At 44.8% G+C, this 26,041-nt stretch overlaps 1 protein-coding gene across 1 annotated transcript; it reads right to left on the bottom strand.

Moving 5' to 3' along the window:
• Positions 1 to 3,358: 3,358 nt before the first annotated feature.
• HAUS7 (HAUS augmin like complex subunit 7) lies at positions 3,359 to 19,123 on the bottom strand. The gene is made up of 10 exons (XM_081177225.1): positions 19,064 to 19,123; positions 18,197 to 18,312; positions 14,806 to 14,873; positions 9,228 to 9,289; positions 7,707 to 7,780; positions 6,294 to 6,452; positions 5,571 to 5,667; positions 4,863 to 5,090; positions 4,247 to 4,358; positions 3,359 to 3,551 (listed from the first exon to the last, which is right to left on the bottom strand). Exons 1-10 carry the CDS (start codon positions 19,106 to 19,108, stop codon positions 3,478 to 3,480), a joined length of 1,035 nt encoding a protein of 344 aa, XP_081033351.1. The 5' UTR covers positions 19,109 to 19,123; the 3' UTR covers positions 3,359 to 3,477.
• Positions 19,124 to 26,041: the final 6,918 nt, after the last annotated feature.

The raw sequence follows: 26,041 nt of genomic DNA on the forward strand, positions 1-26,041 counted from the left end.
TCACATACCACCTATAAATCATTTTCATTAAATTCTCTCTTAAGGCATTACATGCCGTAAACTTCATACAGTGGTGTGATGGGACGATGAGCTGCTTGTGCGTAAAATCCAAGTCCCTCAGAGTTTGGTCAAGTTTGCAAACCTCTGTCTGTAACGGAGCCCCTTAAACATGGCTCCTTCAGTCGCTGGCAGATTCCGACAGTGGTTGCTTTTGGAATCGCTTCCAACATAAAAGCTCCTTAACGGAAACACGTCTTCTGGACTCTCTGCGTGACAATTTCCGGCGAGGAGTGGGTGTCCCTACAGGAGGTCCTGAAACCTCCCCACTGTTTTCGCTGGAAGTGTCTCCGAGCCATCCCTCCAGCTCACTTTCCCTCAGCTCACCTCCTCTCCCCCTACTGGTTCCCTCTTCAGCTGCTGAGTCTCTCCCAACCTGTGTGAGCCCTTTCACCTCCCTTCCTTCCGATGGCAGTTCCCTGACAAGTGGTGCCCCGTAAGACGAATGCCTCGCAAGACGAAAAACGTGCAAGACAAAAGAGTTTTCCATTTTTTGAATCGTTCCGCAAGACAAATTTCCCTATGGGCTTGCTTTGCAAGACGAAACGTCTTGCGAGTTCTTGCGAGTTTGTTTCCTTTTTCTTAAAGCTGCTAAGCCGTTAATAGCCGCTAATAGCCGCTAAGCCGCTAATAGCCATGCTTCGCAAGATGAAAAAACCGCAAGACGAAGAGACTCGCGGAATGGATTAATTTCGTCTTGCGAGGCACCACTGTACCTGTGTGGTCCATAACTGTTCCCAGTCAGCCATCATGATGTTATGTCCAACATCTTGTGCCCATTTAATCATAACAGATTTCACCGTTTCATCCTGAGTGTTCCATTTCAACAGCAAGTTATACATTCTTGATAAGTTCTTAATTTTGGGTTCTAACAATTCTGTTTCCAATTTTATTTTTCCACCTGGAAGCCAAGTTTTTTATCCAAATTATATGCCTCCATTATTTGGTAATAATGGAGCCAATCTCGCACTTTGTTTTTTAATTTTTCAAAGATCTGCAGTTTTATTCTGTCTCCCTCTTGTTCCAGAATTTCCCAATATTTCGGCCATTTGGCCTCCATATTGAGTTTTTTCTGTGCCTTCGCTTCCATTGGTGACAACCATCTTGGGGTTTTCTTTTCTAACAAGTCCTTATATCTTATCCAAACATTAAACAATGCTTTTCTAACCTGAAACTCTTCTTAACCTGAAGCACCACTTTAGCTAATGGGGCCTCCTGCTGCCGCCGCGCTGCCAGAGCCCGATTTCTGTTCTTATCCTGAAGCAAAGTTCTTAACCTGAAGCACTATTTCTGGGTTAGCAGTGTGTAACCTGAAGCGTATGTAACCTGAAGCGTATGTAACCTGAGGTACCACTGTACAAGCACAATGCAGGGCTTACCTCCTGACTGAGCAATTCATAGAACTGTAGAATTGGAAGGGACCCCCAAAGGTCATTCAGTCAAACCCGCTACGTGCGAGGTGATCAACTGCACCCCCTTTTGCAATTTATGGTCAGATTGGCCACATCTTCACAGAGCGAGAGTTGCACCAGCTCCATGCCAGTGTGCGGGGTGTGCTGAGTTCAGAGATTCCCAGCTACTGCCACGACCAGCTTCCCACTTGACACAACTTTTAATTCCCCAGGGAGGGAGGGAGAAAGGAGAGCTCAATGCTTTAAACTACTATAGATCTGGAATGAGCAGAAACTGTGTATAACAGCTACTGCTTACTGGGGACTGTTGCTAAATAAATAAATAAATAAAATAAAATAAGTGGCGTGAGCTAGCTGCACATTAGCAAGGCCAAGGGGGGGGGGTCTTGTTGTGAAGTGAGACTGGTCCAATTATCTAGCTTTGAAGATAGCATGGAAAAGAACTTGTATAAGGGCCACTTCATATGTTACATTTTCTACTGCTAGGAAGATGCACACACATTTACAGCAGCACAAATATGTCCCCTGGGAACTTCTGAAAGTTTTGCTGGCCATAAGAAGTTACTCTGCTAGTGTGTAGGAGAGTCTAGCCCACTCCAGGATTGGAATAATTTTTTGGAAAACAACTTGGCAACAGAATATAGCCATCCATCAATACAAATTTTATATAAACATAATACCCAAGGACCGCTGATGGTTTACTGAAGACTAGCTTTTTACCTCCAGGACAACCAATTGCATCAAGCAAACAGCTTAGAGCCACTCTCCTTAGTCTGTGCTCCACTTAAGGTTTTCCTACCCAACATCAAATCCTGGGTGTATGACTCAACAGATTTTATCAACAAGCTGATGACCATTAATGGTGAACAGGGAAAAAGATATTTTGGAAACCTTTGAAGTGAGATCTTTATAGAGCAGCACTCTTGCCTTGGAAGCAACGGAGAACAGTCTTAAAAACAGTCAGGAGAATGTACGATGTTTCATCTTATCATTGGCAGAAAATGGAAACGCTTCTATTCAGTGCTATTTTTCTAGAAAAAGCGGTGCTGGAACTCACCATGAACGCCTCCCTTGTTCTCTTACAATGGCAATGGCGCCCACCTGAGAGGTGCAGGAACTGGGTTCTGGTGAATTCTGGCTGGAAAAAAAGGCCCGCTTCTATTCTTTATAAACAAGCTTGAAATGAGACATATTAGCTTTCCTGCTAATCTACACCAGCTTTTGCCAACCTGGTGCCCTCTAGATGTTTTGCCCTATGACTTCCATCAGCCTCAATCCGCTCCATCTGCATGCACCAGCTAAATTACCTAACAATGGTTAATAGCTCATATTATGTCTGTACCATTGTTTATAACATCAGGGTATCATAGCCATGTATTCCTCACTTGTCCCCTGTCGCCTGCTGGCTTCTGCCTGCAGAGCCTGGGATTAAGCCAGAGTTCTCCTGTTCAGACATAATCGGGAACTCTGGCTTATTGGTTTATGAAGCTGTGAACAAGCCTGTCCAACATGATTTAGAGATGAATTTAATTCTTTCCAACACAGCAAGGCCAGATCAACCAGCTAGGTGACAGGCAAAAGCTAATGACTAAAGAAGTCACAAAGAGGGAGCTAACATGGTGCTTAAATGACAGAAGTGGAAACTAAACCTATTGTCCTTTTGATAACAAGAAGATGCAGGGGCAGCAGATGAGAGTTGCTCGTTCATCTCAATAGGAGTTAAACTAAAAACCAGAAAAAATGTTGGAAAGCCAGTAGCTAAGATGAGAGTTTCAACTTGGGCTGTTAAAAAAAAAAAAAGTATTACAGAAATCTAAACTGCACCTGAACAACAGTCCAGAAGACCATGGAGAAAGTGTTCCCTCATCCCAATGAAATAAGGACAAAAGTACAAACATGCTCTTTATTCTCACAAAATAATATATACAGAAAAATATATTTAAATTTAGGAAAGCAAAAGGCAAGTCTTTTCCTCCATAATATCCTACAATTTGCAGACGACTAGAACTCAGGGTTGTTGGCACTTCTTGAGTGCTGCATGGATAGCCTTGTACTTCTGTTGCAACTCTTCAAGTTTTGAAGCTGGAAAAGTAAAACACTGGCTAGTTATGGTAGTGACTACAAAAGGCACTGGGGTCCTGAAGTCCTTGGCTTTTTTCCCTTTCCCTTTTGAGCCAGACAGCCTCTCGCTTCTTGTTGTTCCTCTGCTGCTATGGAAACTGCTAGGCTATGCTTAGAAGGGGCATAAAGGAACTGACTGACCCAACTGCTGGATGCCACTACCTGGCCAGTACACTGTGCACCGGAGCCTTCTTCCTTGTAGCTCTAAAGGTAGATTTTTAGCTCCCCCAAAATGCAAACTTCCTGAAAGAGTTAGATCTTTTTTCACAGGATTAGACTAGAATGGAAGGAACGTGAGCTCAGAAAGCATCCCAGTCACAAATCACATCTCCACACTCTCCTTGGATTTAAGCAGCAATGGAGTTTCTCTATTAGCACTGCAGCTGGGAGCCATTCCAACCTGCAGGAGAAGACTGGAATGCTATATAGGCAAGGCTCTGTGCCAAGGGCGGCAGGGACAACCAAGCATGCAGGCATATTAAGAACTTGTTGGATCCACTTCATGGTTCCTAGAGAGCTTGAGTTTCTGCATTTTATTCTGTTTTTACTGTGTACACCTCTTCAGTGGCTTTATGCTGTGAAGCAGTCTATATATCTATATAATAGTAATAATAATATGCACCAATAAACCATCTCCTCTTGGGCACAGTACTCACACAGTGTGGCTTTGGCATTGCCGCTCCAAAACCTCTTCCCCTGCTCCTTCTGTTTCACGGTGTTCGCGATGCACTCTGAAGTTTCTTTAACCTGGAGCAAAGCCTGCAACTCCTGGAGGTAGAAGCATTGATGAAACCAAAGAGCCTGATCAGCCGCATCATCTCACTAGCCTGGTGTCCTAATAACCAGTAACAGTCTAATATTGTGTTTCAGATTCCAGGATTTCAGGTGAGTTGGGGTGGAGGAAAGACCTGCCCCAACATCATCTAACCAGCCTTCTAACTCACATACTCATCTAGGGTTAATTTCACGCAGAAAGCAGTCCATTACGTGAGCCCCTACCTGCAGGCTGAAGTGGTACAACTTAGACCCAGGTCTAGGACACTAGACCTAGGAAAGGTACAAAAGCCCTGGGGAAACAGCGGGGTGATTGCTAGGAAACGAATTGTGACATGCTTTAGCTATTTGTATTATTACTACCCCACTCCATTTCTCTAAATATCGGAGCCATTGGGCATCATTTGAGAACTAAAAACTGCTTCCCTATATTATGGGCACCTGACTGCTCACCCTTGAGCTCCTTCCTTGCCACCCGCCACCCACCTCCAGTCTCACCTGCACACAGAGTTGCAGGCCAAGGTGGACCTCTTGGACAAGGGGGCCAAGGCAGCTCAGCACAGGAGCCGGGCGCTCACAATGCTGCTGCAGTTGGCGCTCATACACCTGGCTGAAGGCCACAAGCAGCTGGCTGAAATCGGAAGCCATCAGTCTGAGGGTCTGCAGAGCTGTGGCCTGGACAGAGGCTCCATCTGCACCAGCCGGATCCCCATGCAGGAAGGAACACTGAAAAGGCAGAGGTTTGTGACGGTTAGAGGAAGCTGGGGCAACGCAGTCAGATGGGTAGGGTACAAATAATATTGTGCCCCACCTTCCTTCGCTGCAGGGCAAAAAACCCAGCACTGTTAAGCCTTTCCCAAAAAGAGCCTTAGTCCAGATGCGAGTGCAAGGACCAAGGGAAACACAGGTGGTGGGATGAGAAAGGGGACGGCAACTCTCCTGCCTTCTTTATGGTCATGTTCAATATGCAGGCTCAGCACTTAGTGAGCATATCCTTAGCAAAATCTAAATAATCAGAGAATTTCAGACTATAAGGCCAGTCTCCCAACATCCCACCATGAACCATCAGAACATAGGGGGCCACGGACAGCACTGATGCACCTTACAGCTGGGCCAGCTGTTCCAGGTGACTGGGTGAGCAGCAACCCCTTCTTCACTCAACCCTGCTTCCTGGAAGACACCCAGACCAGTCTGCAGGCTTCTTACCTCTTTCCTGAGATCTTGTAGAGCTGCCACCACCTCTTCCAGCTCCTTTGATGCCTCTAGCAGGGTTTCCTCATGAGAAGTCACAGACAGAAGGGACCTTGATAGACACAGGAAGGGAGGTTGGGCATCACAACTCCCTGATTCCACCACTGGTGTCCAAAGGGGAGATATGGCAATAGGGAATGAAGGAGATGGGGGGATCCATGAGGCCTGGGAGTTCATCTCATGGGGGCTCCATCCCCACTTCAGGCTTATACAGTGGTGCCCCGCAAGACGAATGCCTCGCAAGACGAAAAACTCGCTAGACGAAAGGGTTTTGCGTTTTTTGAGCTGCTTCGCAAGACGAATTTCCCTATGGGCTTGCTTCGCAAGACGAAAACGTCTTGCGTTTTTTGCAAGTTTGTTTCCTTTTTCTTAACACCGTTAATACAGTTGCGACTTGACTTCGAGGAGCAACTCGCGGTGTGGTAGCCTTTTTTGAGGTTTTTGGTGATTTTTGAAGCTTTTCCAAAACTTTCCCGACACCGTGCTTTGCAAGATGAAAAATTCGCTAGACGAAAAAACTCGCGGAACGAATTAATTTCGTCTTGCGAGGCACCACTGTACTAACCAAGTGTTTCTCTGGTTTGGCCTCTCGTCTCATTCTAGCTTTAGAAACACAGTGTAAGAACTTGTGGGCTCTTTTCCGCATGCAGGCATTGGCACAGAAACCGAGCAGCTCACCTTTCCTGCAGCACATCTTCTCTCAACAGGAGGCCCTTGATGTCCGAAGGCCAGGGATGGCACTCTGGGTTCAGCACACTCTGCAGGTAAGGGCTGGTGAAAACCTGCTTGATAAATGCCTCATTCTTCCTACCTATCTCTTGGAAAGATTCCACTGCGCTGGAAGAGGAAGGGGAGGGGTAAGAACTACAGACAGGTGACAATGGCAGCACATCCCAGCTTATCAGGCATCAATCAGGCTGGTCTATTCCTAGCTCTGCTTAGGTGAACAGTGGAGCAAAGAAATCAAGAAAGCTGTGGTTTAACCATATTATTGGAAGGATATGCTGCTTTGGTATAATAAAAGGAAGAACAGGCTCAGAGCTCCATCTTGGTACCTGGACCTCCCATGAATTCTGGAGGAGGCTAGTAGAGGCTGAATGGCACAAACCACAGCCAGTGCTTAGCTCAAAATAGGGCAGCTTCGTGATACTGAGGCAGGAGGGGGGAGGCATGAGCACAGGAAACAAAGGGAAGAAAGTGGCCTCAAAGCGTGTTGGACCCTAAAACTGGCTCACAACACATTTTAGGGGAACCTGATCCAGCTTCTTCAGAGGAACTGCTTAAAAGTTTACAAACAATCTGAAGCAACCTGTTCAGTGCTGGCACCTGAGCTCTGCTTTAGGCCACAAAATCTTCCTCCCCTAGAGCTAATAATTTGTGAAATAATCTTACCACACCACTCAAGACATCAAATCCTTACCTTCATCTATTCTCCTCCTACCCTATGGTGCCATATAAAGCAGGTCACTTCCCCCTACAGCCCTATTCAGCTCAAAATTGATTCCTGTGCACTGTGGAGTGGTCTCTTTGTCTCCCTTGCTTATGAAGCCTGACAAAAGGCATCCCTGGGTGTTTACAGCCAAGCACTAGAAATGCTTCTAGTCCTCCTGGTTACAGGGAAAGACTGGTAGAAGTGTGGTGTGCTGAAGGCCTTAGGAATCAGGGAGAGGGGCTGTTGCTGGGTTGCCAGTATGTATGATATGTCCAGGATTCTCACCATAGTCCCCCAGCTCTTGTCCATCTACAACTCTGCCTCAAATATTTAATTCCTCATTCTCTGGTCCACTATTTAAACAAAACAAAATACCCACAGCAGTTGGAATTTGACCACAAAATATCCAGGACTAACTTGCCAAGGACACACTTGTGATGTGCTGATTTAATCCAAGTTTCAGAATCTGCTAGCATCTTATCAGGCACAGAACTCTATACCCTTTGCCAACTAATTCAATCCTGCTCAGCAAGATTGACAGTAAAGCTAAATACCCCACAAAGGCTATCAATCCAATAGATCCCGCTAGCATAACAGTTATCAGATTCATCAGGCAAGGGAGATTCCAATCCTCTTTGTGCTTGAAAAACCTCTCTCACCTGAGTGCTTGAGCAGGAATCACAGCCACTAGTTGTTCCAGGAAGTGGAGCTGCTCCTGCGCAGAGACCTTTCCCTGTAAAAATACAACACACAAACACATAGGTCTCCAGTTATTGGGGGTGGGGTGGCAGCATTAACGACGACAAAAACTGCAATTGATACAACACAAAAAGTAGGGGTCATTTGAGCTGTGTTAACAGGAACAGGGATGCGGGTTGTGCTGTGGTCTAAACCACTGAGCCTCTTGGGCTTGCCGATCAGAAGGCCGGCGGTTTGAATCCCCGCGACAGGGTGAGCTCCCGTTGCTCAGTCCCTGCTCCTGCCAACCTAGCAGTTCAAAAGCACGCCAAAAAGTGCAAGTAGATAAATAGGTACTGCTCCAGCGGGAAGGTAAACGGCGTTTCTGTGCGCTGCTCTGGTTCGCCAGAGGCGGCTTAGTCATGCTGGCCACACGACCTGGAAGCTGTACGCTGGCTCCCTCGGCCAGTAAGGCAAGATGAGCACTGCAACCCCAGAGTCGTCTGTGACTGGACTTAACTGTCAGGGGACCTTTACCTTTAACAGGAAGATGGTTTTTGAGAAAGGAAGTAGGAGTACCCATCTATTGTAGCATGGCATTCAGCGTAGGTGCTACAAGGAGGAAAGAACTTGGAGACTAGCCCTGCTGGGTCAGGCAGAGGGTCTGCGTGGAATGGACTCCCTCGGAAGGTGGTGGGCTCTCTTTCACGGGAGGTTGGCTGGCCATCTGTCATGGATGCTTTAGCTGAGATTCCTGCATTGCAGGGCGTTGGACTAGAGCAGGGGTCAGCAACCTTTTCCAGCCACGGGCTGGTCCACCATCCCTCAGACCATGTAGTGGGCTGGATTATATTTTGGAAAAAAATAATGAATGAATTCCTATGCCCCACAAATAACCCAGAGATGCATTTTAAATAAAAGGACACATTCTACTCATGTAAAAACACACTGATTCCCGGACCGTCTGCGGGCTGGATTGAGAAGGCGATTGGGCGGCATCCGGCCCACGGGCCTTAGGTTGCCTATCCCTGGACTAGAGGACCCTTGGAGTCTCATCCAGCTCTACCATCTTCTACTCCAGCATTGCACCAAACTGTTCCCTGTTAGAGGCCTCCAGAGACTGCCATGGGCAGGGCACCCCCACAACCATGTGCTCCCCATGTTCAGCAACTTGTATACAGAGGGTCACTGAAAACAAGACACATTTCAAAGGCTCTAGAAAAGGAAAGCCAGGAGGAAAGGATGAAGTGGATATGTTATCCCCTTAGTCTTTTTTCATACTGGAACTTGAACTTTCAAAAGTAGTTTAAAATGATTTCAGGAAGGGGAACAACTGTTCACCACATTCAGTGCAAGCAAATCAAGCTGCAGGAGTCTCAAAATTAGGGGGCAGCAGTTTAAAATTTAAAAAGGGGAGGGGATCCTGAGGGAACAGTTAAGAAATGGAATAAGATGTCTATGAAGAGACAGTCTCATTTTGCAGAAATTCCCCCAGTGCTTACCTCAATGAGATCCAAGTCATTGGCTCGACAGAGCATCAGGTGATATCCCAAGTTTGCCATTGCTGTCAGGACAGAAGAAGTTTTAGGTAAATAGCTTGAGCCACTCATATGAATGTCTTTCCCCTAGATTTAAATATGGTCTGGAGCGCCTGTTTTGTTTTTTTATAAAAACCATCAACTTCCCTAGCAGTAATATGCTCCAAAGTCCCATCCACAATGCAGCTTGTGAAGCACTTTTGGCACCCTGAAGCCCCCTTGCACAGGTCAGACCATTGGCCAATCTAGCATGGCATTCCTACTCTGGTTTTCCTTTCACAAATCTGGAGCTAATGGGAGATACCAGAGACTGAAGTCTCCAAGAATCATTCCTGCAACTGCTTCACCACATAGTCTACATTCAAACCCCATTTCAGCATGCTTGCAGGACTATGCTAGTTGATCCATGAATCCTTTGTTTCCTGTGGAGAAAATTATGGTCCTCCTTTGGCTGACTGTTCTGAGGTTCATGCTACAGGCAACAGGGGCAGAAGCCCTCTCAATCAGAGAGGAAGCAGGTGGTGCTGGTGGTGGATTTTAGAGCAGCAGGAGACGGTTAAGAGACCTGGATGCTCCCCACATCTGTGGGTTCACTTCCCCATAGTCTATCACCAGAACTCATTTTATCTCCCTGTTAGGCTCAGATACTAGAAATGAACCTGGTGGAAATAAAAGTGGCAAGGGCAGAGGTCAATGATGGGGCTGAATCTTCCACCATGTCATGAAGTTTGAGACTAGGAGAGAAAAGGCAGTCTCTGAAAGGAGGCCCAAGCATTTCTAGATGATATGAAAGCTCAGCTTTCAGCCTTGCAGCAGCTGATCTGCTATGCATTTGCAGTGGGCTGCAGGCTTGCCCACAAGTATTGATTTGATGGTGCTGAGTGGCAGTGAAATAATATATATATATATATATATATATATATATATATATATATATATATATACACACACACACATAAAAGGACAAGGGAACTATCATCCTTCCATCATTTTGCTTTATATTTGCTTACTTTGGTGTGAGTGAGTGAAAAAGAGAGAGAGGGGGTAGGCTGATTTAGAAATCTGCAAGGGAGAGAGCAACTGATTTCAGTTAACTGAAATCACTTCACACAAATTTCTAATTTGTACATCTTCCTAAGCCGAAGTGCATATTGGTTGTCAGATTAGTGCATTCTGATTTACAGCTAAAGACGTAGAAGGTCTCAGTCCCCACCATCTGCAGGCAAAGCTGGCAATTTTCACAGTCTGAAACTCTGGGGAGTCACAGCCAGTCAGTGAAGACAGTACTAATCTAGGTGAATTAAAGAATCAACTCAGTACCAGGCCATTTCCTCTGTCCTACCTAGAAGGTATGTTTAACTGGTACATAAAACACAGCCTTAAGCAAGACCTTCCTTTTGCTTGTTAAGAGTTCTGGGGGGTGCACTGTTCCAAGACTCACAACCCCGCAGCTTAAGAAATCCTCCTCCTAGCCTTGTAATCCAATGAGAAGACTAGATGGAATCCAGTTCTAGTCAGATATATCTAGCCATCTGTAAATAAAGTTAGTTCTACATTCCATTACACTCTAGTGTGACCAAAAACAGAGCTCAGGAGGAGGTTATGCTTCTCATCTCCGTCTGCAATACAGGCAGTGGCTGGCTTGATTTTCAGTTGTTTCCATGGAGTTCTATGGGACAAGCTAAACAAGTGGGAATCTAGGATAGAAGTGACAGAAGAGCTGTGCTGCCTCGCCCCCATCTGTGGTCATCAGGAGCAGGTTTCGTTTCCATTTCTATAGCTGTCGCAAATGCTATCACTTTATTTTTATTTATTTTTTAATATTTTTTTTTGAATTTTCAAAATTTACACACACACAAACAATACACAACACAAACATACAAACACAAAAACAAACACATATAATTTCAAATCCCTAATTTCTTAACCACTTTCCCTGACTTCCCCACACCTCCCCCTCCTGCATCCCAACTCCAATAGTTTACTCAGCAAGTTCTTATCTCCCACCTTTATCTTATTAATATTTTACTATTCTTCTTAGTTAACCAAATTTAACTTATAAACCTCAATTTATACCAAAATACCCATCCTTTACACAGTTTTCTAAGGACGACCCCATTTCCCTTCCACAAATTTCCCAATTTTAATATTATTTACAAAACAAAATAACAAAAAACAACATATAATTATACACCCTTTGGATTCCCAAACTCTCGCCCCCCCTTTCCCGGTCTCGATCCTCAAAAAGTATCCATCAATCTGTCATCTCTCAGCCCGGATCCCTCACGTCCGAGGCCCTTAAATCTCTTTCAGTCCCTCTCTGCCGGTTTTGTTGGTAGTCTCTTGTAATAGACATCGAATCTCGGAGAAGCTCTGTCCCAATGGGGTCTATTTTTCTTCCAACCAGACCTCCGTATTCAAAAGTGGAGCCCAAATCATGTTTCTTGTTCCTTTTAAGTCCAAATGTCCCAAAAGCTCCAGTTTTCACCTTGATCAAGTTTATAATCCATAGGTCTTCCGATCTCCCCATGGGGAGATTCCTCCAATCTTCATTCTCAAGTTCAAACCAAATTTTCGTCATCCAGGTCTTGTTTTCTTTGTAATCCATTTTTACAGGCCACTGGTTGTCCTTTTTCACCTGCAACATTTCAGCTCCTCCTTCCCACTCCTCTGAGTCTACACATATCTCTTTTTGTTCAACTGCAGAATTTTCTTGAGTCAAGTCCTTGGGGCCATCAATGAGATTATTTACTTTCAATTTCAAAGTCAAAACATCTGTAGCCATAGCTACACTCTGGTCTTGTAATTTTCCCACGAGAAAGAACATTCTTTCCAACTCCGCCTGTAACTTTCCATCTGCAGCCATTGCAATGTCTCAGAACCCCCTCTAGAGGGGTTCTAGTTACTTAGTATTCTTTCTCCAACAGTCTAATTACTTTGTTCTTATTTTTTCTTTAATTTCAACGGCTTCAAGTTAAATGTATCAAAAATAACCAGCAGAAATAACAGAAGGCAAATTCTTGTAACTTTGACAGCTCGTTTGACAGCTGTCAAACTCTTTATACCTTCTCAACAGGCTCTCTCGCGGATCACTCCCAGATCCCGGGGGGTTGCGCCTCAGCTCCTTAAAATCAGTTCTTATCCTCCAGCAAAATACTTATAGTGCCAAATCGTGGAATTAATAACTTTTATCTCACAAAGAGAGAAGTGGTCTCTCGACCTTAGTTATCCAGTTCTTGCTTTAAATTGTCTACAAAAAGGGGGGCGGACTTCCTTTTAACGCATCCCCCGGTCGTGCCGAATTTAAAAGGAAAATTTTAAGTCCAATTTCCGTACTACTCATGGGTTGTTACTTTTGCAGCCCAAATATTCAAGGAAGAAGTCAGCGCTCTCCGGCCATGGCTCGCGACTTCACTCCGTAGAAGAAGCGATCCACTCACAGCACCACGCCACTCTCCGTCACCGGTTCCGAAGCCTTTAAAAAGGCTTCTTCGCTGGTCGGGGAGGGCGCAAATGGTGCCCGCCGAGTTACCAGGTCCACAGGCTTCCGCACCTGTGGTTTCTGAGGGTCCCCGCGTCGCCGCGGCGGCAGGACCCGTCTTCCACGAAGCCGATTCCCTCCGGAGCTCGGAGGGAATCCGCCATTTGCCAATCGCACTAACTCGGAAGTCCAAATGCTAGCACTTTATTCCCTTTGCAGAGGAGTAAATATTAGCCATGCATTTAGATGGGGCAAATAACAGGTTGGAATAACATCTGCTAATCACACCCAACATTGCTTGACCTTGACCTTAGTGTGCAACAATTTTTGCTGGCACAACAGGACATGCTGCTCAGTGCTACTGTGAATAAAACCCAAGGAGATTACAGGCAGCTAGACTGGCGACTGGGGGCGGCCGCCAAGACCACATAACACTGGTCTTGAAAGACCTACATTGGTGGCTCCCAGTACATTTCCGAGCACAATTCAAAGTGTTGGTGCTGACCTTTAAAGCCCCAAATGGCCTCGGCCCAGTATACTTGAAGGAGCGTCTCCACCGCCATTGTTCTGCCCGGACGCTGAGGTCCAGCACCGAGGGCCTTCTGGCGGTTCCCTCATTGCAAGAAACAAAGCTATAGGGAACCAGGCAGAGGGTCTTCTCAGTAGTGGCGCCCGCCCTGTGGAATGCCCTCCCATCAGATCTCAAAGAGATAAACAACTACCTGACATTTAGAAGACATCTGAAGGGAAGGTTTTTTTAAAAAAAGTTTTTTATTTATACAACAAGAAAAACAAACAAACAAAAAACACAAATACCAAATTACACACAAATTACAAAAATAACCATAGACACTTAATATTTTTAGCAAACAATAAAACATCTATTGGTCTTAACACTAAAGACCCAACCTCCCGTCTATTCCATACTTCAAATTCATATTACTTATTGCCAATACACATTTTTTTCCATAATTAAACTTATTCTCATTAAATCTAATTTCTTATATCTACCTTGCAACTATTACTGAAGTTCCTTGAATGCTGCAACAGAATTTAAACTACTATATTTATTTTTCATATATTCTTTAAAAACCTCCCATTTAGAAACAAATTCCTGTTTTGATTTATTCTTTATTTTTTCTGATAAACCATCTAATTCAGCATATTCTGTCAGCTTTTGGATCCAATCTTGAATAGAGGGGATTTCATTACTCTTCCATTTTGCTGCGATCAAAACTCTTGCTGCCGCCATTGCATATAAAAAGATACCCTTCCTCTTTTGTGGAATATCCAAATCTGTTATTCCCAGGAGGTAGGTCTCTGGTTTTTTATTGAAAGAGATCTTTAGCATTTTTTGCAGTTCTGCATGTATACTCTCCCAGAATACCTGTATTTTCCTACATATCCACCACATATGGTAGAATGTTCCTGAGTCTCCGCATCTCCAACAATTACTTGATACATTTTTATACATTTTTGAAAGCTTCCATGGTGTTAAGATACCATCGATGTTGCATTTTTTGAAAGTTCTCTCTTATCGTGTAACAATTTGTGAATTTCCAATTGATCTTCCATAAATTTTCCCATTGGGCCATGGTTATTGAGTGGCCAAAATCCTGGGACCACCTCACCATTGCCACTGTTACCTCCTCCTCCTTGACTGTCCAGTCAAGGAGGAGTCGGTAAGTTTTGGAAAGAGTTTTTTTAGAAGACATCTGAAGGGAAGTTTTTAATGCGTGACATTTTAATGTATTTTTAATCTTTGTTGAAAGCCGCCCAGAGTGGCTGGGGAAACTCAGCCAGATGGGCGGGGTACAAATAATAAATAATAATAATTATTATTATTATAGGCAAATACAATTTGTGCCTGCATACAAAGCACAGTGATGCACTGCAACTCTCCCTCACCTCTTCCCCCATCAGGCTCCCTGTAACCTGCAGGTCCTCTGAACACATACATGCCCACACACAAAGGCAAACACATTTCAATACGGTTCCAACAAATCCCTTTGACTGACAATTATTACATGCTTCTCCTTCCAACAAAAGCACAATATGTACCTTTTATCTTCAAATCCGACTGCGATTCTCCAAGAGATGACAACTGCTTTCGGTGGGCTGGAGACACACTGCAAGGAAGAACAAAACAAAGTGAGGGCCACAGTCTTGCTCCAACATTGTTGATGAGCTGCAAAAGGGACACATATCTGCTCCAAATTTGGATTCAGCAATACATCTGCAGTTGATCCCGAGAAGCCAGACAAATTACTCCAGCCCTCTACTAATAACAAATTAATTCTAATTATTGAGAGATGGGCAGTTAAAAACTACTACTACTACTGACTAAGACTGAGAAAGCAAAAAGTACAGAACTATATAGAAAAGAGGAGATTCTGACTAAACACAAGGAAGAACTTTCTGGCTGTAATAGCTGTTTGACAGTGGAAGAGGCTTCCTCAGAAGGTGGTGGCCTCTCCTTCCTTAGAGGGTTTAAAGCAGAGGTTAGATGACAATCGGTCAGGAATGTTTTAGTTAAGATACCTGCATTGCAGAGGGTTGGACTAGATGACCCTCAAGGGACCCTTCCAACTCTACAATTCTCTGATTCCAAGATTCTTTCAGAATCAGATCAGTACTGACAGAGGCGATAATGATGATTTTCTAAAGTGCCTTCATAACAAAAAAACTGTATGTAAGCGTGTCCCTGCTCACAATTTGATGGGGGTTGGTGGATAATCATAATGACAGGGAAAGTAGAATGGTATACAGTATGGAAAAAAGTGTCAACAGCAAAGGGACAAGAGCAACTACACAAAATTCCCAGGTTGCTCAGAGATCCATTTCCCTAGAAAAGCGGGCTGTTACTGTGCTGCACAGCAGCTTGTGGCTGGTAGGTTGTTGCTTGGCAAGTATAGTATATACTATATGTCATCGACTGGCTGGAAGCAGAGGAGTGGTGGGGGGCACCAGCTTGGGAACCCCCAGGGGAAGAAGGCTCAGAGCCAGGGGATTGGTGGTGGGATGACAATGAGGGGTCAGCGGGAGAGGAGGGAGAAGACTTGGAGGAGGAGGTGTCAGGAGCTGAAGAGGCAACACGGTTTAGTGAGCAGGAAGAGGCTGTGGCAGAGAGCAGGTCAAGAAGCAAAGCGGAGGCAGGCTGCTGAAGAAGCCAGGGGGTCTGCCCCTCCTGCTGTGACCAGCTCTCCTCCCCCTGGTCTCCCAGAACACAAAGAGGAAGGAAGAGGCAAAGCAAAGAGACAAGATGGAGGAGGTTCAGGTTGCTGGGGGAGAGGCAGAGAGCAGTGGGAAGGCAAAGATCTTCAGTCCTCGCAACTGCCTCATTGAGGCAAGACCTACTGGGAAGAGTGGCTCTGATAACTAGGCCTGAGCTGTTTTGGTTTCTTTGAATAAAGAGTTGACTAGGAACACCAGGTGTTTTATTGCTGACCTGCTCCTGACAGTTGACAGTACAGAATGGTATAGTATAGTGCATTAAAACTCACTCAAGTCATGGTATTATCACAATCACAGTACTATCACGATTCTGCTAACTTATGTTAAACACCGTTTTGTAGTAGAAATAGAGAACATTGTATATTTTAAAGCAAAAATAAAAGGTGTACCTGTAACCATGTACATGTCTGTCCTCCACCTATAAGAGGTCTTAAAAAACAAGAATGGCTGACTAGTCATCAGCCCCAGTGAGCCCAGCCAATGCCAAGCCTGTTCAGGGCTGCCCTCACTATCTGCTGCTCTCTGTGTGGTCATTTTGGGGGTACTGGGCTGTCAGACCTTGTACTTTGGCCTAGCTGCAAAAGTGGTCTTAGATAAGTAAATGAAGAACAAAAGCTGTGTTTGCTTCAAGCTATAGATTCCCATTAGGAGCCAAGCATTGCTCAGGGAAGCTGTCCTAGCACAAGGCTTCTCATAGGCTGTGTCAGGAGGAGGGGCCACCAGGTGGCACGTTGGAAGATGGCCGACAATAACATCTCTCTGACCCATACGAGGTACTAAGGGGCTGCTATGGGAAGTATGCAGCCTTCCTAATCCCCCCAGGATGCGGGGGGACACTGTCCTGCCAGCGGTGTTCACAATGCACCCCCTGAAACGAGTGATGGGGGTGCCAAACACTTGGCACAGGCCCTCGGTGAAGTCAGATCTTCCTGACGCCGATTCCAATCAGTGCGTGCTGGTTGCTTCAGCTTGGAATTATAACTGGAAACATACGTTTGGAAATGAAGCTGAAAGCACATACATCAAGTAAAGCTCGACTGATAAGACTGCTGATTAATGGATCTCTGCGACCAGGAGTGACGGACGGATAAGTAAATCTTCTGATGAATTACCATAAGGAGACTGTATGTTTGGAACGAAGGGGGGGTGGAGGAAAAAACTCTTTTTTTCTCTGCATGATGTGACATTAATAACTTCACCCCAGATAGAAACAAGATCGCCGTGTTTTTATGAATCACAGGCAGGATTTTAAGAACTATGTGGGATGAGTATAACAGGAAAGAAGACTGGAGAACGGTGAGAAAAGAGGAAAATTTTTATGACGCAGTTAAAAAATGGCGTCTCGCCAAGACCGGTTTGCCGGAGGAAGAAGGACAGGGGGAGGAGAATCAGGATTGTTCGAATGAAAAGGAATGCTGGAATGTAAGTTTGACCTGACAGAACCCCCAGACTCATTTGATTTATTTGGTAAGCCTGAGAAAAAATAAAGGACAGATCAGAGATTAATTTTGTTTATAGAAACGTTATACAGAGGCTGTCCCTGATCAATATGATTTTTGGAAGAGTACAAAATCCACGTAGAATGCCAGCTTTTAACCTGCTTGTGAAAATCATCAGAGATCGCAAAGAAAGGAATTTATGATAACAACAAGAAGAGAAAAGAAGTAATAAAGGACTATCCGGATCAAACTGGACAGAACTGTCTAATTAAAGCAGTAAGATAAGTGATGCTGTTTTGGACTTGAGCTGAGCTTGATGTATGGGCACCCCCAACAAAATTTAAAATTTGGCTGTATAATTTGGAATTAATGTGATATGGATAATGTGATGTGATTGGCCTGTTAATATTTTTTTTTTTAAAAAAAAGGGTGTGTCAGGAGAGGATGCAAAGTGTGATGGGTAAGGTTCAAGGACAATCAAAGAAGCATTTAAATATTTCAGTGTAGTATAGAATCAAAAGATTTGTTTTATATTTTCTGAATGCCCTGTGGTCATATAATAAAGTAGTTGTGTTCTATAATATAAATCAACTAGTGCTAGGAGTTGTTTCTTTTTGTTTGCCAATGCATTTCTTATCAATGACAAATTTAGTGTGGTGCAAGCAAATTTTTATTCTGAAAGTGTGGCCCAGAGAAAATGTTTGAGAATCATTTGTCTAGAAGTAGGAAGAGAGGGGCAAATACTAAAGAAATAAGGATTGAACGGTGATGGCTGTCACCTGCCACAAATCCATTCCAGTATGTCCAGGCGATGCGGGGAGGGAGCGCATAGCAACTTCTGTATGTCTTTAGCCTCTGACAGGTAGACACCATCTAGTGCAGGGCAGCCCAGTTCCTGTATGAGGGCAAGAACAAACAGGGACAGGGACAGGTACAGGTACAGGTACGCTCCACTCACAATCTGCAACACCCTACAATTCTCTTTAAGCAGTGCAGTGCTCATTTCCCCACCTTCATATGCGCTCACTGAAGAAAGAAACGATTTTAAACTCCAAGTGATAATACTCAGCAAACATACAGGATTGCAAGCGTTCAAAGAATCTTGTGCATGTTACCAAAGTCAGTCTTGTATCAACCAAGCAGAGCAGGCAGGCAGGTCTCGTTTGCCAGAATATACTACTACTAATAATTTATTATTTCTACCCCACCCATCCGTCTGGGCTTCCCCAGCCACTCTGGGCGGCTTCCAACCAAATATTAAAATGCAGTAATGCATCAAACAAGTTCCCAGACATCAGCCTTGCATAGGAAGATGTCAGGATCCTTCAGGATTTCCTCAGCCCAAGATCTGCCCGCACCGAATTCGAGCCTTTGCTGGCATGGCTTACACGTGTCCTACTATGCTCACGAGACGGTTACCCTCTCGTTTTGCAGCCAGCCGGCTTATTTGTGCCTCCAAGACCCCTGCGCGGAGGGCCAGTCCCTGGGCGTCGCTCAGCCTCTTCGCAGAAACACTAATCTGTTTCTGAGGGTCTTAATGCGTCCCACGAGGCCCATCCCCGCACTTAGGAGGGAGGCTCCGGCCGCCGCCGCCGCCTCGCTCTCTGCCTGGCGAGGCCTCTGCCCCGAGGACCCGCCCCGAATACCTTCAAGCGCCCGAAAAGCGCAGCAGCAGCAGCAGCCATCGCCATTTTCCCGCCGAGCACAAGGCGCCGCCTCCGCTCCGCTCCTATTCGCCGCGGACCGGGGAGCCTCGAAGCTGATTGGAAGCAAGGGCAGGGGGAGGAGGCGGGGCGGCCGCGTCAGGGGAATCATAACTTTCTGAGCTGTACCAAGCCGGCCGGGGACGGGGGGGGGGGAGGCTGAAAATGGCTTTGCCCCTCCGGAACGCCTCATCCCCTACACACCCGCACCTCACAAACACTGAAGTTTTGTGTTGTTGTTTCCGTCGTGTTGTATGTTCTCTCATTGTTCGTTGTGGTTTTTTATGGTTCAGTTTTGAAATTCATACACATACCCTCCCCCACCAGGGAAAAGTAGACGTCGGCTGAACCCTTGTGGCTTCCCTGCTAGTTTTTATTATGAATTTATTCACACTCCGCCTTTTCGCTCGCGGGGACTCACTCGAGGTGGCTTGCAGATAATATAAGAACAGCTCAAAACGTGGAAAGCAACAGCACGATACAAGCAAACGTCGGTCGAATTTAAATAGATTTGAATCTGCATGCTTTCAATCGGTCCTGTCTATTAAAAACATGCAAGCAATTTCAAGAAAAGCCGTGTTCCTCCAGGAGAGGGGCTCAAAACTCGCAGGGAGAAGAAACTGCCATTCGTGTGGCAGACGTGGCCCAAGGCGAGCTTGAGTCTCGCAGCCTCCAGCAGGAATCATTCTTTCTGTTGTAAAGAAAACCTGCCCTTTCCCCCTAATGGGGTATCCAAGAGCCCATACAGAGTCCTAACTTAGGCTCCCTATTGATAGGAGAAAATAGCAGAGGCCAACCAGAGAATTTTGAGAAGCAAAGCAGCTCGTAAGCCTGATCTTTACACGCTGGAGGGAGGAGGAACCCAGAACAATGGCATGCAAGGTCTTATATAGACTTTTGAAATTGCCCCCCAGAAACATCATACCTACATCACAGAAAAGGCAGTCTAAAACAGATATTTGAATGTTGTTTTTCTCCTCTCGTTGTTTTATCTCCTGTCTGGCAGGTTACTTGATTGGCTACCCTGCTTACTTGATTGGATTGCCTGGGAATCCTGGCCAGTCTTTTGTAATGATAAATACTTAGTTCCTGGCCAGGTCACAGGCTCACACCCTATTGTAGCAGGAACACCCCCCCAATCATTCAGTTTGTACAAACTTCACTCACACTCACACACTGCATACGCTACGCTTCTGTGATAAATTCATAGAAAAGCAACCATACATCGGATTTGCACTGTTCCACTTTTATTTTACTCCATGAAGGAAGGACTACAAAATGGAGAAGGTTTGATACAGGCCACCATAATCCTTGAACATACCAGTACATACACAGGAGCCCTGCCCAGTTGCTATGCCAGCCCTGATGGTCTCAGACAGAAGACCATCAACAACACAACGGACTGCATACACGAGTGGATTCAACACGGACTATAACAAAAGAACAGTGATTGGATTCCCCCTCAGGGGGCAGGAAACTGCGACTACCTTTTGTCTTCTGAAAATGACTTATGGGGAGGGGGAGAAGGGAACCAGCCAGGTGACAAGACACTCAGGTTACCACCACAACTCTTCCCTCAACCCCTCCTTTCTGTGATGTATTCATGATGTTTCTGGGGGTGGGCTTGATCTACAGGGTGGGAATTTCAAAAGTCTTTATAAGTCCTTGCACACCATTTTTCTGTGTCTTTCCTCTCTCCTGCAAGTGAGGGGAACACCCTGTTGCAACAGTTCAATAAAGGCCAAGCCTACAGGCTGCTGTTTTGCTCCAAGTTATCCTGGTTGGTGTCTTTGTTTTTGTCCAAGGGAGCCCTCGGATTTTTCTGGTAACACTATTAACATCTTAAATGTGTTCTTAAGACAGGATTTGTGAGGAAAGAGACAATGGGGAGGTTTCCCACTTTGACCTTGCAGAGAAATCATTTGCTCAGTTTGGGAATCAAAATGGTTTCAGGTCGGTCTTCCTGTGCTTGGTTGGTATACTTATGAACATTACCATATATCTAAGACCTCAAAATTCCTATTACACAGCCTCCAGCAGGAATCATTCTTGAAGGGACAGTGAAGGTCCCAACTCAATCCCACACACATATTTGGGGTTTTGTTTTTAACCACCCGAGACCAGGGTTCAAACCCAGCCATGAATCTCTCTGGCTGACCCTTGGGCAAGTCACAGTCTCTCAGCCTAGCCCAGACATAGGCAAACTCTGTCCTCCAGATGTTTTTGGCCTACAACTCCCATGATCCCTAGCTAACAGGACCAGTGGTCAGGGATGATGGAAATTGTAGTCCCAAAACATCTGGAGGTCCGAGTTTGCCTATGCCTGGCCTAGCCTGCCTCACAGGGTTATTATGAGGATAAACGGGGAGGGAAGAGAACCAGGCATGCCACCTTGAGCTGCCAGCCTTCTTGGAAGGTGATTGCACAGCGTTGGTTTCCCAGAACAGCATGGAAAGGCAGGAGTTACTCAAAGGTCATTGGCCAACGTGCCAAGGCTTTTTCGGTTCTGAATCTGGAGCACAATCCTTTCCTTTCCCCCCAGTCATATCTGAACTGACTAGCCACCACGGGCTCAACAACCTTCCCCATGTTAAAGATGTAAGATTTAATGCGCATAAAATGCAATGTTTATATGCACTGTATTTAAAATGAAAAGCAGAAAAGTTTGTATTTGGCGCAGCTGGTTTCACTCTGGCAAATGAGGCAAAAGAGGTTGGATGTTTGTTTCAGCCTTTAGGCTAATTGGTGACTCATCCTGGAAACTGAGCTGCAATCTCTCGCAGCAGGAATCTGAAACCTGAGATGGTGAACAAGTAAGTTCCTTAGGATCTCTCTCTGGGAGCAGAGCAAGGAAAGTATTGAAGTGAGTTAAGGACTTAAGGAAAATGGGGCCGCATTGCTAGCTTGTTTAAAAGCAAAATGTTACTTTGTATCTTGTAACATTTATTAGCAACCACTTTAAGACTGCGAACCTCAAAATCTGGGATCCCCTTGAAAATGGTGCTAAAGTTTTGCAACTGTTTTGCAGCAAAAATCTTGTGTTTTGCAGCGCGCCACAAATTGATACATCAAACTGGGGTTTGTAGTTAACACCTAAAACCCCAATGTCGTCTGATTCACCTCAAACTGGCACCAAAGTTTGGGAAAAGTTTTGCAGCGAAAATCCTGTGTTTTGAAACCCCACGAACAGAGCAATAGATCCTCAAACCTGGGGGTCATGGGGTCAACCCAAAAGCCAGTGTTGTCTGATTCACTCCAAACCGCCACCAAAGTCTGGCAAAAGTTTTGCAGAAATATTTGAAGTCACCATTCCAAGTTAATGCAGGAATATTTGAAGTCACCATTCCAAGTTAATGCTAAAATTGTGCTATTGTTTTTAACCTTATTGTACTGAACCCCCCACATTTTTTACACCCCAAAAAGTGGGTTACTGCCTTTCTCAATATGGGGTGGGGCCTTACTAGACTTGCCCTCCTTCCCCTTTGTTTTTCAATGCATGTATGCATGTATCAGACTTGTGCACAACTGCTAAACAGCAAGACAACTATCTGTCTTGTAAGTTCACATTCTGGGTAATATCCCCTTCCATTTTTTTATTGTATGCTACGTTTATAAGTATGTATAAGAAACATACATAAGTAGAAGAGTCCGCAAAGAGCCTATCAGGATTGCCTTCTGAGTAGTCAAACACAGGTATTTCATTTTAACATGTCAATACATATCTCTGTCCCTTTGGGAACCAGAACTTGCAAGTTAATAGTTTCAAATATGGAGTTGTTTCTTTAAAGTCGTTTTTGAGATTTTTAAAAAACAAAAAAGTACAATTTTTTACAGTTCTAATTCCAGTGCCAACATTTTCCAATTGTTCTGCTGGTTTTTGTAGTGCCTATGTTTGGCAACTTATCACACATATAACCCTAGAATTGTGATCTACTCTGGGTGCGGCCTTTCTGGTCTCTTCAAATACAGTGTTGTCCAGTTGCCTCCAAACCTTTTTTTTTTTTTATTGCATCCATGCAAATTCCCATAATCTCTCCTTGATTTTTTTCTTAAAAAGTGCTTTCATATAGGATAAAATGTTGGATTCAACTTGATGATGCAAATATAGATGGTAATGGTTTTACTGTAACTTTAAAAAATATTTCAAGAAGTAGAAAAGATACAGAAAAATTGTGCATACATCATTGTGAACAAGCATAATGTGTGATAGTGAATAAAAACAAAATTGTTTGGGGAATGTGTGAGCTTTATGTCCACAGATCTGAATAAGAATATACATATCTGTATATTAATGTATGGTAATAATGTATTTTTCCTTTCTTTTCATTCTCGCTTTTTATTACTTTTTTCCTTCTCACTCTTTTTATAAATGAAATAAAATATTAATAAAAAAGAAAAAGACTCTGGTACTGCGCGCACACACCAATATTACATTCCCCGTTTATGTGTTATTTTTCATTCTCTTTTGGCCTTATTATACCTTTGAGAGGCCTCAAATGGCCACCAGTGGCCGGTTTGGTTAATGTAATGCCTGCCAGTCACCAGCAGGGGGCGCCCCAAGCTCATTTGTGTCCAGTTTGACAGCATCCTCCCAGTTCCTGCTCCAACCCGACACATGGAAAGCCTACACAGAGCCTTTGGATTCTGTCTCATGTGTGTAAGAGGAGCATCAGTGAGCTGGTGTGAGCATGTCTCCTCCTGAGAATGAAAAGCATGATTTTCAGAAGAAGAGACTGTGTGAGGCCAGGAGGAGGAATCAGACCCTCCTGCCCCCCTTCTGATGCCACTGCCCAAATCTGGCAGGAGTTTTTTAGTGGGAACACCAGCTCCTGGACCAGGTTTTGAGCATCAAGAAATACAAGTATAGTAGCTTGCTTGCTGCTCACACGCCTGCTCATGTAAGCATGAATGGTGTGAAGGAAATGGAACGTCTACAGGTGCAGCTTCTCCCTGAACTGTTCTGCAGTTAAAAAAAGGGAGAAACTCTGAACTTTCCAAATGCTATTCTGCATGGCAGCTGTGCTCAAGGCATTCAAGTCCAGTTGTGCAGAACCACTGAATGTTCTCATATATTAAACTCAGTGTGGCTCTTTAATTCATCGGCAATCTGAATATAACACTTCAATTGACCAAAGTGCTGGTTTGCTTGTTATTTAAATTTCTACTCCACCTTTCATTTAAAACAATATACCAGAAGGCAATTTAAAATCTATAAAGTATGACTGAGATTGCAGACTGAGATTCTCAGAGGAGAGGCAAGATCCACCACTTTCTACACTCTACAGTGAATAAACAGCAACACATTTGCTGTAATATAAATAAGTATATTAGCTGAGCTAACTCATATTCTCTAGGTTGATTTTCTTTTGTAAGTTGGTTGCCGCCTGGTTAGGAAAGAAGTCTGTACTGCTCCTGTACCTTTAACCAAAATTTTATCAAAATTACTAACCGACATTTCTCACAGTATGGTGAGTAGTATTCTTATCTCTGTTCTGTAAAGTCTCCTGCTGATTTCTGCAGATCAAACATTTGGCAACCCTACACCTCAGTGTGTTTGGTTAGGACCCTTCCCCTGACCACGTGCTGCTTTCTGCCATCTAGGCCACTTTGCTCCCTAATTTGGCTGCCTTCACCTCACATACTCCAGGCCCAGCTCTTGTTGCTGGGCAACCCATCAGATGCAGCCTGGCTCAAGCCAGTCTCCGCATGTGGCGATCTGAAAGGAAAGCAGACCTAGCTGGCCTAGTCGAGGGGAAGGGGGTAGTTTTCACCAATTGCAGGAGGGAGGAAATGAAAAGCCGAATAGCTTGGGAATGACTCTCCGTCTAGACGGACTGCTTGGCAGGGTCACCTGTGACTCAAAAGTGTCTGGATAAATAAAGAATGGCAGAGAATATTAATGGGGAGGGGGAAGGGAGGTCAGTGCCACTCAGAAACGCTTTGGCCGTTCCATGTAGAGTGAAAGGTTTTTAAAACCACATCTGGAGAAGGCTCTCTGCAAAAATACAACAGCACTGTGGCATCATTGCAGCTTTGCACAAAGAACCCCCCCTGCCCACTGCAGCACAGGATGAGCTGAGTGCAGCACAAGCGAAGCGCTGCTGTAAAAGACCTCCTTTCATCTGGGCCTTTGTGTTACTGTTGCCCGGCAACAAGAGCTTGGCCTGCAGGATGTGAGATGGAGGTGGCCAAATTAGCCAGCATAGTTGCCTATGTGGCAGTGGAGGCGGGGGGGGGGGGGAGGATGGGAGTTAAAGGTCTAGGCTATCTGGTCCATGGTCAAAAAATACATTTAGATGGAGTGTAGCTATATGCTTTCCAACCTCTGCTCCTGTGCCTTTAACAGGGAATTGCAGTGGAAATGTGGAAGGTAAATGTTATGTACTGAGTTGAATAGGAGCCAAACTGCAGCAGTCTGATTGGTCCTAGAACAATAGGATCCAAACTGCAGCAGTCTGATTGGTCCTAGAACAATAGGAGTCAGAATGCAGCAGTCTGATTGGTCCTAGAACAATGCAGCAGTATGATTGGTTGGCAGGAACCACCCAATCTGGCTCCAGATAGAAGTGAATCCACAACCTGATTGGCTTACAGTAGAATTCCGGAATTAGCCAATCATGTGCAGCCCATTGTGTAAATAATGTATATAAAGCAGATACTGTGAGGGGACATTCATTCATTCCTCCTCACCACTATGAGCTGAATAAAGAGCACGAAATCACTTTGCGACTCTGAGTATATTTCACCTATGTGGCAGTGGAGGCGGGGGGGGGGGGAGATGGGAGTTTAAGGTCCAGGCTATCTGGTCCATGGTCAAAAAATACATTTAGATGGACTGTAGCTGTATGCTTTCCAACCTCTGCTCCTGTGCCTTTAACAGGGAATTGCAGTGGAAATGTGGAAGGTAAATGGTTAATACAA

The sequence above is a fragment of the Podarcis bocagei genome, assembly GCF_964188305.1.
Source record: "Podarcis bocagei genome assembly, chromosome: 17".
Classification (NCBI taxonomy): Eukaryota; Metazoa; Chordata; class Lepidosauria; order Squamata; family Lacertidae; genus Podarcis; species Podarcis bocagei.

Bases quoted from the DNA above. Each gene is read 5' to 3' on its own strand.
- HAUS7 (XM_081177225.1), bottom strand. From the start codon at position 19,108: ATGGCGATGGCTGCTGCTGCTGCTGCGCTTTTCGGGCGCTTGAAG. The intron at 5,668-6,293 runs GTGAGCTGCTCG...GTGTCTATCAAG, and splicing joins GAAGATGTGCTGCAGGAAAG to GTCCCTTCTGTCTGTGACTT. The intron at 3,552-4,246 runs GTGAGTACTGTG...TTACTTTTCCAG, and splicing joins CAATGCCAAAGCCACACTGT to CTTCAAAACTTGAAGAGTTG.